Source organism: Pseudochaenichthys georgianus, chromosome 9 (assembly GCF_902827115.2).
Source record: "Pseudochaenichthys georgianus chromosome 9, fPseGeo1.2, whole genome shotgun sequence".
Classification (NCBI taxonomy): Eukaryota; Metazoa; Chordata; class Actinopteri; order Perciformes; family Channichthyidae; genus Pseudochaenichthys; species Pseudochaenichthys georgianus.
Window position 1 is genome coordinate 13,782,289 of NC_047511.1, and position 19,002 is coordinate 13,801,290.

General features: G+C 42.6%; 1 protein-coding gene across 14 annotated transcripts in view; it reads left to right on the forward strand.

Annotated features, from left to right (window-relative positions):
* Positions 1–19,002, forward strand: part of camk2b1 (calcium/calmodulin-dependent protein kinase (CaM kinase) II beta 1) — a 79,904-nt gene that overhangs the window by 16,521 nt on the left and 44,381 nt on the right. For all 14 annotated transcript variants that reach the window (XM_034090782.2, XM_034090790.2, XM_034090793.2 and 11 more), the window contains exons 3-5: positions 11,721–11,780; positions 11,984–12,038; positions 12,756–12,821. In XM_034090782.2, the coding sequence (XP_033946673.1) occupies positions 11,721–11,780; positions 11,984–12,038; positions 12,756–12,821 (181 nt within the window). The remainder of the gene's footprint in view (positions 1–11,720; positions 11,781–11,983; positions 12,039–12,755; positions 12,822–19,002) is intronic.

Sequence of the window (19,002 nt, forward strand, 5' to 3'; positions counted from 1 at the left end):
AAACGTTTTCTGTAAGTCTTCACAAGCTTTTCACACACTGTTGCTGGTATTTTGGCCCATTCCTCCATGCAGATCTCCTCTAGAGCAGTGATGTTTTGGGGATGTCGCTGGGCAACACAGACTTTCAACTCCCTCCAAAGATTTTCTATGGGGTTGAGATCTGGAGACTGGCTCGGCCACTCCAGGACCTTGAAATGCTTCTTACGAAGCCACTCTTTCGTTGCCCGGGCGGTGTGTTTGGGATCATTGTCATGCTGAAAGACCCAACCACGTTTCATCTTCAATGCCCTTGCTGATGGAAGGAGGTTGTCACTCAAAATCTCACGATACATGGCCCCATTCATTCTTTCCTTTACACGGATCAGTCATCCTGGTCCCTTTGCAGAAAACAGCCCCAAAGCATGATGTTTCCACCCCCATGTTTCACAGTAGGTATGGTGTTCTTTGGATGCAACTCGGCATTCTTTCTCCTCCAAACACGTCTAGTTGAGTTTTTACCAAAAAGTTCTATTTTGGTTTCATCTGACCATATGACATTCTCCCAATCCTCTTCTGGATCATCTAAATGCTCTCTAGCAAACTTCAGACGGGCCTGGACATGTACTGGCTTAAGCAGGGGGACACGTCTGGCACTGCAGGATTTGAGTCCCTGGCGGCGTAGTGTGTTACTGATGGTAGCCTTTGTTACTTTGGTCCCAGCTCTCCGCAGGTCATTGACTAGGTCCCCCCGTGTGGTTCTGGGATTTTTGCTCACCGTTCTTGTGATCATTTTGACCCCACGGGGTGAGATCTTGCGTGGAGCCCCAGATCGAGGGAGATTATCAGTGGTCTTGTATGTCTTCCATTTTCTAATAATTGATCCCACAGATGATTTCTTCACAGCAAGCTGCTTATCTATTGCAGATTCAGTCTTCCCAGCCTGGTGCAGCTCTACAATTTTGTTTCTGGTGTCCTTTGACAGCTCTTTGGTCTTGGCCATAGTGGAGTTTGGAGTGTGACTGTTTGAGGTTGTGGACAGGTGTCTTTTATACTGATAACGAGTTCAAACGGGTGCCATTAATACAGTTAACGAGTGGAGGACAGAAGAGGCTCTTAAAGAAGAAGTTACAGGTCTGTGAGAGCCAGAAATCTTGTTTGTTTGTAAGTGACCAAATACTTATTTTACCGAGGAATTTACCAATTCATTCATTAAAAATCCCACAATGTGATTTCCTGGATTCTTTCCCCCATTCTGTCTCTCAAAGTTGAAGTGTACCTAGGATGAAAATTACAGGCCTCTCTCATCTTTTTAAGTGGGAGAACTTTCACAATTGGTGGCTGACTAAATACTTTTTTGCCCCACTGTAACTAAAGTTGCGTCAAATATAATTTACATTTTATCTAATCGCCGAAATAATCTGCGGTCGCGAGCTGTTATGTGCCATCATGAAGCGCATGGTGTTATTTTTTAATATATGAAGCGTTGTTGCAGGTTTTTGGGGATGAAGCGAGAACCCAAGGCAGGGGTTTTAGCTGTGGCCATCAACCTTTTTTTTGTGAGTTTCCTGGTAAATAATAATAATAAGATTATGGTCAGAAAGACCAGTCAGGAACTATTCTGAACTATTTTGTCAGCTTTATTAGTAAATAATAAATCTATCATAGTCTTAGAGGTTTTGGTTATTCTAGTCGGTTGATCCATTAGTTGTATTAAGTTGTGTTTATCCATGATCCGTTTTAAGTTCTTTCTATTTTGTTTGTCATTCCAGTTTATGTAAAAGTCTCCTGAAAATGATTAGCTCTTTGTTGGAGTCACAGCAATTCAGCATGAGTTTTACCTGGTCATAGAAATCCACCTTAGCGGTGGGTTGTCGAAATAGGAAAATCATGGTGAGGGACATTTCCTCAGATAGTGTGATTTCCACACCAACACAATCAAACTCAATATTAGCTGGAAGAGCAATCTCCCAACAAGTAATGGTATTCCTCACATAAAGCAACACCTCCTTTTCCCTTCAGTCTGTCCTTCCTAAACACATTATATCCTGACATAGATACAATAGTTGATGGTGACGACTGTTTTAGCCAAGATTCAGATATTCCCAAACAGTCAATATTGGACTCAAGGAGGAGATGTTCAAGCGATTCATGTTTATTGCAAATGCTGCGGAAATTTAAATGTCCACTGAATAGTCCCTTCGGCATTTTTGTGTAACAGTGTTTTTTAAATACCGGATTTCTAGGCTTTTCCTCGGTGCTGTTGTTGACAGTGGAGCAGACAGAGCTAGCTGTTGGTTTGTGGTTCTCTGTTGCTAGGCTGCTAGCCATCGACGTGGACCCACAGTCCTCCGGCAGAGCTAGTTGTTCAGCTAGCTTGCCTCGTCTGAAGCCAGCCGGCGATGCGTGGATCTCCGCTGCTATGCCTTTAGCCCTCGGTGCGGGCCCCCAGTCCTCCGATTATGTGGAGATGGATCCTGCTGCTAGGCCAGTAGCCGTTAGCGCGAGACCACAGAGACCCGCTAGCCCCCAGAGACCCGCTAGCCCCCAGAGACCCGCTAGCCCCCAGAGACCCGCTAGCCCCCAGAGACCCGCTAGCCCCCGGCGCAAAAGCCCTAAAGGCTCTCAACTATGACTTCTTTAATAGTGATTGCTTGTGAATTGAATATAAAGTGAAGCTCCCTCCACCGTTACACTTATTTTAGATAACTCTGGATGCTTCACGTCACACAATATTTAACCATATAATCGTAATGGTTTGCTCTGTTAAAATATATCTTTAAAGCACCTTAATTAGTGTCACATGCTGTGCAGCCAGTAACGGTTTAAGCCAAAGCCAAGGCTACATTCCATGACCATGAAGACCAATCTGGCCCACAGTGGTTGCTGTGGCTCTTCCCACCACCACTACTTGCCCCCGTGTAATCTCCTGCTGCCCCTCCCCCCGTAACTGGAGCTTTAGTCCTGAGGCCCTGCCAGGTGGCACCACACTGACACTTGACGATTACCCTGCCTTCACACACGCACACGCACACGCACACGCACACGCACACACACACACACACATATTGGGCCACCGCACGTGTGTGAGAATGTCGAGTGTGGTGGAGCAGGCATTTTAACCGGCATTAGCAGAGGGCAGCAACCTGAAATGTTTGGGCATATCTGTTTGTCTCTCACAAGTGTCTCAATCAGCACTGCATGATTTGTCAGTCAACATTTTCTTTTGTCCATAATGCTTTTTTTATTAAACACTTTTTAGGATATCAGTACTGTGTGCCGGGCGTTTGTAAAAGTATACTCCCTATGTTGTGGTGATATGATGTGGAACAGAGGCAGGATCATTTCCACGGCACATTAATTTCCCCGTAGCAACATTTCCTATATTTCAGAAAATATAAATCAAATTTTTATAGATCATGCAGACCTAATTTCAACATACCATTAAGAGCTGCAGCGGATATTATGAAAACTGAACAGCTGAAAACTAGCTTGCCTCAGCTCATAAAATGATGTGCAGTGACGTACTAATGTACACATTTTCTTGATCAAAAATATAACCCTACAGTAACTCCAAAATAACTGTAATCGACAATTTCTAATAGCAAAGTATAACGTGATAATGTAAAAGGAGATGCGTTGCCTACAGATGATTATCAAACAACTTTTGTTTGGTTCACCCTGATCAGTGGGAGGCTGTGGCTCAGTGGGAAGTGTGCTGGACTTCGAATCACAGGGTAGCAAGTTCGAGTCCCACTGCGTCAGCATGTCGTTCAGACACTTCACCCCAAATTGCTCCTGTGGGGATTGTCCACAGTACTGAATGTATGTAAGTCGCTTTGGATAAAAGCGTCTAACAAATGACATGTAATCAGTCTCTTTTACATTAATATGATTGTCAGCCAGCAGCACGCAGCTGTTTTCAGTGAAAAAACGTCATGTACCCTACAGCACTTGCTCAGCAGTTGAACACAGTTAGTCCCAACTTTTTTAAATGTAGGAATGCATGATCGTCCACAACCACATTGTGAAAAAAACAACACATATATCAAAACTGCACTTTATATATAAAAAAAGAAAACGTAAACAAGACTTATTTGCATGCTGTGTTCCATCATCTTTGGCAGCAATTAATTTTGTCATATTTTTTAATGAGATTAAACTCATCCTAGATTATCCTACCACTATAGGCAGGAGGTAAACTTAATCCCTTCAATTGGCTGACAAAGCTACACACACTAAAATAAAGAATTCACCTAAACATTGTGCTATCATTGGACCTACACATTTCACTCGAGCTGCTTCATCAGGGAGTGCAGCTTCTCGCAGCTTTACCACCACGTTTCTGAGGCGCAGCTTCATCTCCCTGCCTCTGCATCTGACAGCAGCTCTGATCTGTCCTGGCTGCGCTGCGCTCCTCACTAATGGATGAACCATGTTCTGTGAAACAGCAGTATGGTATGCTGCATACTCCTTCTACTCCAGGTCCTATTCATAGCTCCATGACCTATGTGACATGGGCTGCTCCAGCCAGGTTTTATGTCCGCCGCGATGACGTGCCCTTCTACTTCTGAAGTGGGATTTGGTCTAGGTTGTGTTTGTTGTTGTGCCGTTTCTCGGGGCAGCAGGTAAGGTCGCTGATCTTAGAGCCCTGGATGCAGCAACTTAAGAGGAGCGTTTCCTTCGGACTGGCAGACGGAGGTGGAAGCCGAGGGGGTCATGCGAAAGAAGGCACCCTAGGCACTTGGCAGCTGAGGGACATGCCTACATGTTTGCCTACATGCCTTAAGCACGGGACTCTCATCTGACTTTCTCTCGCACGCACGCACGTACGCACGCACGCACGCGCGTAGCATAGGAGTTAAGACTGTAACACACTGCACCTACAAGAAAAGATTGAGGTTTACTTTTGTAATATGATTACTTTCCAACACACACAGCCAGTTTTCTCAATTTCCCCTCAGACTACCCCCATGCAGCCGCAAGAAAAAAAGGTACATTCCAATTCAAGACATATAAACAGGAATGTAGGACAGGTCTGTTGGGCAAGGTTTCCAGCCAATCACAGCGCTTGTTTGTTGGCAGTGATCTCTGGACAGGGGCTGCCAGAGGTTGCTGAATGGGCTTGTAATTCATCATGATGAGAGATAGGTGTGTGTTTGTGTGTGTGTGTGTGTGTGTGTGTGTGTGTGTGTGTGTGTGTGTGTGTGTGTGTGTGTGTGTGTGTGTGTCTACTGTATGTGTGTGTGATGTTTGAGATTCACCTGCAATGCAGTAGCAGTTATCTGGCCTGGTTTCGCCCACCAAGCTTTGTGCCAATGTCAAATAACCAGGACAGATGTAGTCAACTCAGTCTACTGCACATTCAATCTTAAGTATTATTATAAAGTCAAATCACATTATCTGTTATTATTAGTATTACACATAAGTAAATCCTGATTTGGTAATCATTCTTTATTTTTTTGCTGCTAAAACTGAAAGTTATAGACCCAAAAAAAAGAAAGTTCCCATAATTTAAAATGCCTTTTTTCCACTTGTTGCTTTTTCTACCGCTCCATTTCTTTTCTTATTTCACTGAGTAAAAAGGACTTTATAACCTAGGCTTTCCACATTTTTAAAAAGTTTAAATACGAGGATTTCCTAAAATAGGCTTTGAGTTGTTCTTATTATTCTAATGCTCGATTCCCACTGAATGATTCCCCACCTGCCCATAGTCAATTTCAATTTTAAATTCAGAGGCAGCATAATGATACTCTATCCCGCTCTGTCCTGCCTTTACTGTTTAATGCAGATGACTACAGAAGGCAGCCCGATGACCTGATCACAATGCATTTCATACTCAACATTCCCCAACTGGCAAGGGCAATACTAATGTTGAGTCAGATGTTCTGAACAAAGGACGATTATATCTGGCTGTCTTTTTACATCTCCTTCCCTCGTGAGACTTGGGTCCTCACTGGTGACGATTAACCCAAATGCGTTCCTCTTCTCTCAGCTCCCTCAACACATAGATTCTAAAAGACATCACCAGATGCTGTCCTTATCTCACTCAGTGAATTCTCAGTTCTTAATGTTCTTTTCTGCAAACTGTCACCTGCTGTCCTCTTATCCCCACTTCCCCTCCGGACCAGTCCTCATTATCCCTCCTGTTTCTCCCTCTCCCCTTTTGGCATTTGTTATTTAGCCTGCTCCATCTCAAGTATAGGATCAGTATCTGGTTTTTAATTTTCACTTTTTCAAGATGTGATTTATAGAAAAACGATGTATCCTATCTAGTCTATGCTATATGTGGATAATATGCAGCAACCAGGGTGTTATTTTTTCAATAATAATAATCGTTGCACGTTATCCTGCCTAAACCAACAACTTGACTCGCATATTAATCGAAAATGATTTTATTGTTTTGAGAACGATGGATAGAAACAATACTACTAACTGCGGCAACAACAACATAACTTAAAATGAACAGCAGCACTGATCGATGTTTACAAGGTGGTGATTAAGGCGATGTATTTACTATGAGGGCCATAATAATATGTGAAAAATTGTCGTTTTTGTGGACCTTGATGTGAAGTTAAGATTCTAGATAAGCTTTAGGTATTGCAATTTCACACGTGTACAAAAGTAGCTTAATTCAACTGATGAGTGCTATGTGAATAAATGTAAGCGATGGGATGCAAGTAGCTCTTGGCCACTTTAATTTTTTCAAAGTAGCTCTCAGGTGGAGAAAGGTTGGAGACCCCTGTTATAGAGTATAAACAACCTCTGAAATGTCCGACTCGACCTATCAGATTCAAGTATTCAACTAAGCAGCGTAATAATTTACAATAATGATACCCCCAGACACATTTTACGACTTTTAAAGCATTTCAGTGTAGAAACCTTAATTGGTCCCATCACTACTGCTGGTTTAGTAACACGATAAAACTAAAACTTGTTAGAGCAGCTTCTTCCAACCCATCTTAAGAAATCCTTGTCCCAGTTGTTGCCTACTTTGGTGGTTATCCTTCACTTTAATCAGAAAGGACAAGCAAGAAACAGGGACTTGATACGACAAACATACTGTAAAGACGCTTCACTGCTACCTTCACGGCTATAACGTTACTACTGACCTCGTACGTACTCTGCGTTGTTACCTTAACGCGGGTTGCGGGGTTTACAATACGCTAACAGAGAAACAATATGCAAGGCAGACATGCAGCTGACAACTTGGCAGCTAAACTACATTTGACTAGGAAAGTAGCTGCATGTTGTCACGTCAATCCACTCAAAATACATCTCCCGGGCAGGTGAATTGGGGACCTTGTTGCCTTTTTTCTTGCCTTTCCTACAGCTGGATTGTATATGAAACTGTTTGTGCTTTGGTTTATAGGCCCAGCTGCGGCTTGTTCGGCACTTTGATCACAGCCCCCCAGCATACAAGACATTTATCTTGACGGTTAACAGTGAATTATCCGTTAATGAGGGTTGGCTATTAGCCAGAACATACAACACTAGTTGCAAACACTCGCTTTCTGCTCTCTTATATTTTCTCTAAACCGAAAATCCCAAAATAATATCAGAAACATTAAATATCATTTTGATGCATGAGGCTCCTTGTTGCCCTTAAATCAATATTTAGCTCTACTCCTCCTCAGTCATGCAGTCCTACGCAGACCTGTAGGTAGCTAAAGGCCCTGACACACCAAGCAGTCACCAGAGGACTAGCCGACGCTGAAGTCGGCTGTTGCCTGGCCGTGTTCTCCTGCGTTTTGGCCATGTGTCGCACGGGAACACACCGCACCGACTTCAGTGCGTGAGTGGCAATAACTCTCCTTACCAGCAGGCGGCGGTAGTGTGTATTCGTCATTCAAAAGAGGCAACAACCGGAAGACAGAGAAGAAGAAGAGTATCTTTTCTCCGTAATATCATACAGAGCTGGCCTCTCCTGGATCAAGGTGATGAGCAGGTCTTCGTTTGCATCATTCCAGATCGCCATGATGAGATGAAAATGAATAGCAGTGTGCCTTCTTAAATCGTTTGTTTACGTCCCTCACTTCCGCTTCGCTTCTCATGCACTGATTTGCTAGCTGAACAGCCAATCAGAGTGATTATTTGGTCCGACTGCCAGACCCGATGCATGGCCGATTCAACATGTTGAATCGGCCATGCATCGGGTCTGGCAGTCCAAATAAGGCGTGTCACGGTCGACGGTGCGGGACACACCAACCTGACTACGGCGCCGCAGCTATTTAAGAGGTTAAAACACGGAGGATTGTTCGCTCAGCGCTGTAAATTAAATGTCCCTTAACTTTCCCCTTAACTGTCGAATCGGATGCTCTGAATCGGAAGCCAACTTCAGCGTCGTCCCGATTTTGGGAGTCAGAGGCCGTCAGAGGCTGTCGGCATTCGCGGCGCCGTAGTCAGGTTGGTGTGTCCCGCACCGTCGACCGTGACACGCCTTATTTGGACTGCCAGACCCGATGCATGGCCGATTCAACATGTTGAATCGGCCATGCATCGGGTCTGGCAGTCGGACCAAATAATCACTCTGATTGGCTGTTCAGCTAGCAAATCAGTGCATGAGAAGCGAAGCGGAAGTGAGGGACGTAAACAAACGATTTAAGAAGGCACACTGCTATTCATTTTCATCTCATCATGGCGATCTGGAATGATGCAAACGAAGACCTGCTCATCACCTTGATCCAGGAGAGGCCAGCTCTGTATGATATTACGGAGAAAAGATACTCTTCTTCTTCTCTGTCTTCCGGTTGTTGCCTCTTTTGAATGACGGATACACACTACCGCCGCCTGCTGGTAAGGAGAGTTATTGCCACTCATGCACTGAAGTCGGTGCGGTGTGTTCCCGTGCGACACATGGCCAAAACGCAGGAGAACACGGCCAGGCAACAGCCGACTTCAGCGTCGGCTAGTCCTCTGGTGACTGCTTGGTGTGTCAGGGCCTTTAATTTGATTGTATTTACTTGTTTAAATGAAATTTGTTTTAGGTTCACTTATAAAATCTGTCCAGGGACAACAGATGATAGCCTCTTGGCTAACTCTGGCACATTTACGGGAATGTTAATTAATGTGCACTGTCCCTGTTAAACAAATGAATACATAAATAAAAATAAGTGTATGCTCCTCATTTAGGTGATAATTCTTTATCTACAAAGTTTTCGTATCTTAAATACTGTTTCATAGCAAACAAAAAAATGAAAGAGATGTTAAAGGAATTCAGGTTCATGAGATAAAATAGAATAAAGGTTTCACAAATCTGAAACTGTGTTATAAAGAATCTTTAGACCCTCTGGGATAATCCAGTCCAGATTTGATGAGTCTAGGTCTAGTGGTTTCAGATCAGGACCTGGTCTAATGTGGTCTACATGTAAAAAAAAAGCACTGAAATCTCCCTTGTTTGTATTTTCACAAATATAATTAAGGTTTCACAAATCTGAAACTGGGTTATAAAGAATCTTTAGACCCTCTGGGATAATCCAGTCCAGATTTGATGAGTCTAGGTCTAGTGGTTTCAGATCAGGACCTGGTCTACATGTGAAAAAAGCAATGAAATCTCACTTTTTGTATTTTCACAAATATAATAAAGGTTTCACAAATCTCAAACTGTGGTATAAAGAATCTTTAGCCTCCGTGGGATAATCCAGTCCAGATTTGATGAGTCTAGGTCTAGTGGTTTTAGATCAGGACCTGGTCTAATGTGGTCTACATGTGAAAAAAGCACTGAAATCTCACTTTTTGTATTTTCACAAATAGAATAAAGATTTCACAAATCTCAAACTGTGTTATAAAGAATCTTTAGACCCTCTGGGATAATCCAGTCCAAATAAATCAGCTATGCAGCTATTTAAGAGGTTAAAACACGGAGGATTGTTCGCTCAGCGCTGTAAATTAAATGTCCCTTAACTTTCCCCTTAACTGCCGAATCGGATGCTCTGAATCGGAAGCCAACTTCAGCGTCGTAAAATCGGGTTGGTGTGTCAGGGCCTTAAGGCCCAGTCCAGCCATCTGGTAGACTAAGCTAAGATGAACCATTGCGCTTACTCTGAGCCAATTCTGTACTTGCAAAGTAATGTCAGCAGATGCCACTGACAGAATGAAATGCGATGCCTCCACTTGTGACATGTTTTCACCATTTGACATAGTAGTATGATGGATAACATATCGGTGTTCAGCACCAGCTGACATTTATAAATCGTGGAGATAAAACAGTCTGGGAAAGCATGTGCTTGGTGCTTAGTGATTCAATTGTAAAGATGTGGTCCTTTTTGGACAAAAGCACTATTTGGGGCCATCATTTAAACATCTTATTCCATCATGTATTTAGATTAAACTGCTGCCATCCCATTGGAGGTGTCTGAAATGCAGTTTGTAACAAAGAAACAAACCAATACAAAAGCCTCTCCATAGCCTCCTCCCACAACAAGATTAAAAATGTAAGAACAAATCAATAACGTAAGAGAAAATAACAGTCGGTGATGGTGGTCGGTGAAGAAACAGCAGCAATCGGCAATCTCTTATTCTTTAAATAGAAATGGAGTACCCAAGCTTTATGCATATTAATCGGCCCTTTTCTTTCCTCCCTCCTTCCTCCTCCTCTGTCCCCACTTTACACTCCTCCACTCCTTTCTCCGCCTCGCTCCTCTCTTCTTCTGTGACTGTAATCACTGGGCTTACACTTCACTGTCACTGCTCAATGCCAGCGTGAACATGTGCACTTGTGTGTTGCTAGTTTATTTGTGTGCATGCATTAAGCCCATGCAACTTGTCGATGAGTCGGGATGAACATGTATTTATTTCGATGTTACTGATCTCTGCTCTGCATGTCAGCAAGTGTGTGTGTGTGTGTGTGTGTGTGTGTGTGTGTGTGTGTGTGTGTGTGTGTGTGTGTGTGTGTGTGTGTGTGTGTGTGTGTGTGTGTGTGTGTGTGTGTGTGTGTGTGTGTGTGTGTGTGTGTGTGTGTGTGTGTGTGTGTGTGTGTGTGTGTGTGTGTGTGTGTGTGTGTGTGTGTGTGTGTGTGTGTGTGTGTGTGTGTGTGTGTGTGTGTGTGTGTGTGTGTGTGTGTGTGTGTGTGTGTGTGTGTGGATCATGGCTGGCTATGATCTAAACACATGCATCATTTTCATTTGAGACATCTGACTCACAACGAATAATAAAATAATAATGTTGGAACTTTAACTTATTTGTATTTTTTAGAAGGCATTTTAAAGTATGTAGGTTACCGGAAACATCTTTTTAGCATGGTACAGTGTGTTTAAAATAGTTTAAAAAGTGAAAAGTATCAATTTAAATGTGTCTTGCAAAAAGATGTTTGTCTACGGTTTTTCTATGAATCTAACCTCGAGCAGTGCTGTGAAGAGTTTTTGTATAAGTGGATCCAATATTTTTCTTTCACAACAACGCACATGTACCTACGCACCTGCGGGATATGCAATCTCGCATGGTTTTACACTACGCCAGTCACCTAGATAAGGCAGTTACATGCAAACAAATTTAGGGTTTCTCAATTTCAATAAATGGATTTAATGACTGTCTTACTTTTATTTGATTGTGTCCATGCAGTAGTTCAATATGTGTGTCACAACAGAGGATTTCCATCTTTGATATGCATCTGCCAGTGTTTAGACATGTTGTCCCGTGGTGTCTGCCACAATGACTGGAAAAACAAAGGATGTTTTTCCCAGTCACATTTAAGAATGAATCCTAATGATTTCCCTGTGTGTCTTTTTATCTCCGTGTCCCTTTAGATCACCAAAAGTTGGAAAGAGAAGCTCGGATTTGTCGCCTGTTGAAACACTCCAACATTGGTGAGGACGTGTCTCTCTTTTCTTGCACCTGTTCCCACAAACATCTAATCAAACCCATATATTACCGTTTACCTTAAAGTAAAGAAGCAAAGCCAGGGGCAATTACAAATAAATAAAGTATATAGGGTTCAAACTGTACTCGCACAATTAAAAGATGAATAGACATTCATTAATCTGTCAATCGTTTTGTATTCCTCCTACAGTTCGTCTTCATGACAGTATATCAGAGGAGGGCTTCCACTACCTCCTGTTTGACTTGTAAGTCGGCCTCTCTCATCTCCTCTCTTTTCCTTTCCTCTTTACTTTTTGTCATCCTCTCCTCTCAGCTTCCTCCTTCCTCCTCCACCCTGATTCCCCACCTTTGCCTCAAAACACAATTACATAAGTCTCTCTCTGTTACATATCTCCCCCCCCCCACCACCACCACCTACGCCCTCCACATCCATCTCTTGGCACATCCTCTAGTTTCCATGGTAACAGTGTGTTAAGGGGGAGGATTGGGGGAAGGGGGGTGCTGCATTAATACCCCCCCTCCTCCTAACAATCAACGCATCCTATTATTAATGTTTGTTTGTGTGTGTGTGTGTGTGTGTGTGTGTGTGTGTGTGTGTGTGTGTGTGTGTGTGTGTGTGTGTGTGTGTGTGTGTGTGTGTGTGTGTGTGTGTGTGTGTGTGTGTGTGTGTGTGTGTGTGTGTGTGTGTGTGTGTGTGTGTGTGTGTGGTGTGTGTGTGTGTGTGTGTGTGGTGTGTGTGTGTGTGTGTGTGTGTGTGTGTGTGTGTGTGTGTGTGTGTGTGTGGTGTGTGTGTGTGTGTGTGTGTGTGTGTGTGTGTGTGTGTGTGTGTGTGTGTGTGTGTGTGTGTGTGTGTGTGTGTGTGTGTGTGTGGTGTGTGTGTGTGTGTGTGTGTGTGTGTGGTGTGTGTGTGTGTGTGTGTGTGTGTGTGTGGTGTGTGTGTGTGTGTGTGTGTGTGTGTGCAGGGTTACCGGAGGTGAACTGTTTGAGGACATCGTAGCCAGAGAGTATTACAGCGAGGCTGACGCCAGGTAGGATTACGGCCGTGTGTGTGTGTGTGTGTGTGTGTGTCTTCCTTGACCTACAATGTTCTCTGTTTCTCTGTTTCTGTTGTCTTCTCGTCTTGTTTTTTTCAATGTTGACTTATTTCTCCTTTTCTTTTCTGACTGCTTTACTCTTTCTGTACTATTCGCTATTGTTCTTCTTGCTTTCCTTTTTACTTGTTCTCCCGTTTCCTGCTCCGCACATCCCTACTCTGAATGTGTTTTCTTGTTTCATTCCTTTTGTTTTCCCTCTTGGCCTCTCTTATTTTAACTGTCATCTTTTGCTTCTGTTGCCTTCCTGCGCCCTTTTTCCTTTCCACTTTACCTCTTGTTTCTCCTTCTCCTCTTTTCACTATTCTTTCTGTCCTTAGCTTTTTTCTTTATGTCAATGCCAAAGTACTCTCACATCGACACAGCAGCGACCCTAATGCCCAATCCAAGGTTTGACCAATTTGGCTTTTTCTATAAATCAGCGAAAAATCATCCAGGTGCGGTCAATGTAGATTTCGGCCACATTTCAAAATAATTGAATAGAAGTTAAGAATCTGAGTTGGTGCCTCGTTCAATTTGAAAGTGCATCACAACTTTCATTATTTCCTTACATCTTGTAGTGAGAATTGTCATGAGTTTATATTTTTGTAAAATGTGCTACAGCAAGAATCACTGCTAAAATGAAGTAGGGTTCTGATTTGAACAAGGTTTAAAAATGCTGTTTTCGAACTCTTTATCCCAAGTATGTATCTATCAAGAAAAAAAGTTATTGGAGCATTTTACAGAAAACTCTAAAACCCTACTGTATGACTATGTGGACAGTTTCAACATATCTTTCTCTTTTCTTAATGTTCATTCAGCTCTTTTCTTTCCTTTCTCGTTCACCCTCCACCACCACACATGCTTCTTACATCACTCCCACCACTTTGGTCTTATCGACGCACACAGTTCACTTCAACCAAGAGGAAATCGAGTAGTGTGGGGGGGGGTGGATGTACAGACAATACACTGAGAGAAGAGTGAGAGAGATACTTGAAAGTGTGGGTGTAAGTCCATTCAGCAACATAACAAAGACACTGAATAGTCTGGTAGTGCTGAGGCCGACGGCACAGTAAATGGTCTTTAACTCTTGTCTCTAATCCAAAGCAGTTTCACTTTTAACTTCACAATGAGGGAACTTTGGTAATTTAAGCAAAGTGGTGTCTATAACTGGCATTTTTAACCAGTTTATTTAAAATGTCTAAAATGCTTTGAGTGAAGCCTTATATATATCAGCATTTGAATATGATTAGTTTCTGGTTTTGTCCAGACTTTTATATTCTTGGGTAAAAAGTGATCCCAAGCCAGGGTTGTACATTTGAGCTGTGGAGCACAATTTAGTCCAAAAACTACATTTGTCTCATTATTCTGTTCCATTAAATACAATCAGAATACCTTTATTAGTCCCACAGAGGGGAAATGTACATTGTTACAGCAAAAGTTAAGATAGAGACAAACAAATACAAATAGAACACTATTAGAAAAAATATAAAATGAAAATAAAAGGATAATTTATTCAGCTGTACAAGCTACATTCGAAGTATATTATTTATCAAAGTGTTATTGCACAACAGTGGTTTCATAGTCTTTGTTATATTATTACTATTATACAAATTAGTCGTACCGCTCGTGCTCTTCTTTTGTCAGCTTGCTGTAAATCGAATGCAAAAGTTTTGATTAATAGTATCTATCTTTTTCTGTACCTCTATGTCCTATTCAGAGGCACATTGCCTGTTCAGAAGCTATCCCTTTGTAGCTAAAATGTTCAATGATATAATTTTTTATTCTGAGAGTGGCAAGCTTTCCCTTAATTCAGCGTGTTACCCGGGGCACACCATCAAATCAGCAATATAGAATGATATAATCGCCAAGAAACAAACACCCAGGCAGCCACACAAGGCAAGGGTCATGGCGGTATAAAAAGAAAAACAGTTGGAGTTTGATGTGGGGTATTTGTTTGGGTATTGAGTTTAATAATCAACATTCAATGTGTCTCCATAATTGTTGACGTCACCTTTTAAGTTAAAGAATTTCCATTAGCTGATTATCAGGGATTTTGGAGGGTTGTTTGTTTCCAAACTGAGTATTTCGTAGTCCTGAACAGCTTGCAGAAAAAGTGTCTCTTATCCTGATGCCAAGAGTCTCTGATGCCTTTGGTTTCAGACACGCATGCTTGATGGAGTATTCATGGGTTTTATTTAGAGTGTAGGCAAGTTTCAATTTTTTGTAGCCACATTGTGATTTTATTTTGGAGAGCAGAGTTTTAGTATTTTGTCTCTGTACATGTACAGTGGGGCAAAAAAGTATTTAGTCAGCCACCAATTGTGCAAGTTCTCCCACTTAAAAAGATGAGAGAGGCCTGTAATTTTCATCCTAGGTACACTTCAACTATGAGAGACAGAATGGGGGGAAAGAATCCAGGAAATCACATTGTCGGATTTTTAATGAATTAATTGGTAAATTCCTCGGTAAAATAAGTATTTGGTCACCTACAAACAAACAAGATTTCTGGCTCTCACAGACCTGTAACTTCTTCTTTAAGAGCCTCCTCTGTCCTCCACTTGTTAACTGTATTAATGGCACCCGTTTGAACTCGTTATCAGTATAAAAGACACCTGTCCACAACCTCAAACAGTCACACTCCAAACTCCACTATGGCCAAGACCAAAGAGCTGTCAAAGGACACCAGAAACAAAATTGTAGACCTGCACCAGGCTGGGAAGACTGAATCTGCAATAGGTAAGCAGCTTGGCGTGAATAAATCAACTGTGGGAGCAATTATTATAAAATGGAAGACATACAAGACCACTGATAATCTCCCTCGATCTGGGGCTCCACGCAAGATCTCACCCTGTGGGGTCAAAATGATCACAAGAACGGTGAGCAAAGATCCCAGAACCACACGGGGGGACCTAGTCAATGACCTGCAGAGAGCTGGGACCAAAGTAACAAAGGCTACCATCAGTAACACACTACGCCACCAGGGACTCAAATCCTGCAGTGCCAGACGTGTCCCCCTGCTTAAGCCAGTACATGTCCAGGCCCGTCTGAAGTTTGCTAGAGAGCATTTCGATGATCCAGAAGAGGATTGGGGGAATGTCATATGGTCAGATGAAACCAAAATAGAACTTTTTGGTAAAAACTCAACTAGACGTGTTTGGAGGAGAAAGAATGCCGAGTTGCATCCAAAGAACACCATACCTACTGTGAAACATGGGGGTGGAAACATCATGCTTTGGGGCTGTTTTTCTGCAAAGGGACCAGGACGACTGATCCGTGTAAAGGAAAGAATGAATGGGGCCATGTATCGTGAGATTTTGAGTGACAACCTCCTTCCATCAGCAAGGGCATTGAAGATGAAACGTGGCTGGGTCTTTCAGCATGACAATGATCCCAAACACACCGCCCGGGCAACGAAGGAGTGGCTTCGTAAGAAGCATTTCAAGGTCCTGGAGTGGCCTAGCCAGTCTCCAGATCTCAACGCAACCCCATAGAAAATCTTTAGAGGGAGTTGAAAGTCCGTGTTGCCCAGCGACAGCCCCAAAACATCACTGCTCTAGAGGAGATCTGCCTGGAGGAATGGGCCAAAATACCAGCAAGTGTTTTTTGTTCTCATTTTGTCTCTCATAGTTGAGGTATACCTAGGATGAAAATTACAGGCCTCATCTTTTTAAGTGGGAGAACTTGCACAATTGGAAGCTGACTAAATACTTGTTTGCCCCACGGTATGTGAGTGTGTGTAAGCTGCCATGTACCTACCGTACGGCATGCTACAGCACTAACAACTAATCTAAACCCCATAGTGATCGCTATCATTCCCAGCCACACTATAACCCTTGCTGTTTTCATTCTGCGCACGCACACACACACACACACACACACACACACACACACACACACACACACACACACACACACACACACACACACACACACACACACACACACACACACACACACACACACACACACACACACACACACACACACACACACACACACACACACACACACACACACACACACACACACACACACACACACACACACACACACACACACACACAATGCATGCCAGTCATCCAGGCCAATCCTTCCCCCATCTCCCTACCTCACTCCCTTGGAAACGAGCAAGATATGGGACTTTAATTAGCGACAGTAATTAGTGTCACACACACAGCACGAAACTGTGCTGCATCACACCTTGTTGCCCCCTGTCAGAGTTTCTCCTCAGAAGTGTTTGATTGGCCATTTTGAGTAGAACGGAATTACACCTGCAGCGGAATCAAGGACTTTTCCCGAGGGAACAGACAGACTAAAACATAAAGTTAGTTACACTAGAACTAGATGCTGCCATGGATCTGATTTTTTTTGTTTCAATGGGAGTATTTTTAAAAGATGTTCTCGTTGTCTGTACATACTTACATTTTCCTCCTATCATATATTCACTGAAAACCTCTCTTTATTTCATTAAAGTGAGTATTTTACCATTTAAAGGATACTCATACAGGGAGTGAAAGTGGCCTGAAGGTAGACTGGCTCTGTATTTGTTGTCTCTGTCAAGTCACTGTGTCACAAAGAGTTCATAGACAGACCAAGAGTCCTTTGGAATGACATCATCTTTTTGGACAGTGGATATTGAAGACACACACACAAGCAGATAAAGTGGGTGGAGATGCTCTTCTACTTTTGAATGCCAAACACAATGGGTCACTGTCAGGTCAAGCCATGCAAGGGCATGTCACAGTGAATTCATGATGCAGAAAAGTGTCTCCAAGTATGTGGATTTTAAGCCCTTATCCCACTTAGTCATAGCATAATCTTTTTTGGTCATTCATCTATCCATCATGTATACAATCTTGAAAAGTTTTGACAGATTTAGGGCAAACGAGACCAAACATTAATACATTAACGATAACAAATGACTACATCTATGTCATATATACATCACATGACATCTGCTCTTTGGCTCTTGTTGAAAACCTGAACGATGAATAAGGAAGTGGTTGTACTTTACCTATTGTGTTTTTAATGTATTGTTTATGTATTAATAAACTATACATCTTGTGAAAAATGTAAAAGGATCCACCCTTCCATTGATTTTCTTTTTAATTCTGAAGTTAAATCGGCTGGCACTGTAATTAAGGGCAAAGGGCCTGCATGTCAAGCGGGTGAAGCTTTACTATCGTCTGTTGAGCAAAACGATGCTTTAAGTGAACCATCTGGTCAGTTACGTGAATGTGTTTGTTCACAGTTGCTTCCTTTACTTCTGAGCATTGAGCTTCCACTTTAAAGGTTTCTTACTTTCCTTTCGTCTCCGTTTGGACTGCAGTATGAAGTTGTAGGTCCTAAAAATATAACATTACATTACATTTAGCTGACGCTTTTATCCAAAGCGACTTACAATAAGTGCATTCGACCAGGAAGACACAACCTTGAAGAAAACTGAATCATAAAGTACATCAGGTTTCATAGAGCCAAACATTTCAAGTGCTACTCAACTGGCTTTAGATAAGCCAGTTCTTTATTGTATATAAGTGCTCTGTTAGCAGTTCTTTGTTAGTCATTCTATCGCTCGAAGTGGAGTCGAAAGAGATGAGTTCTCAGTCTGCGCCGGAAGGTGTGTAAGCTTTCTGCTGTCCTGATTTCAATGGGGAGCTCATTCCACCATTTTGGAGCCAGGATAGCAAACCCACGTGTTTTTGCTGATGGGAACTTGGGTCCCCCTCGCAGTGCGGGTGCAGCGAGTCGTAGTGCCCTCGCTGGGGACCTAGCATCGTGTGTGTGTTATATAGGTTTTTGTGCATGTAAATGGTCTGTAAGGGCTAACAGCTCAAAGTTCCCTCCAGAGGGACTTTATATAAAGATTAGGGTTTAAGATAAAAAATAATACAGTCAATGCTTCCTCACAGGTTTAAGGCCTATAATTCGCATATACCTTTGGTTACATTTCATATTTTCCTCTACATGTGTGTACTGAGCAAGCATGCACATACACAGTATACCTCTCTCTCTCAGTCCACCCACTAACTAGACACTGTGGGCGTGGATCCTGCAGGCTGCCCGTCTCTTTGCTGTTAGTCACATATTGTGAACATTACAATCTCTCCTTGCACCAAGCCTAAATGTTCACACACTC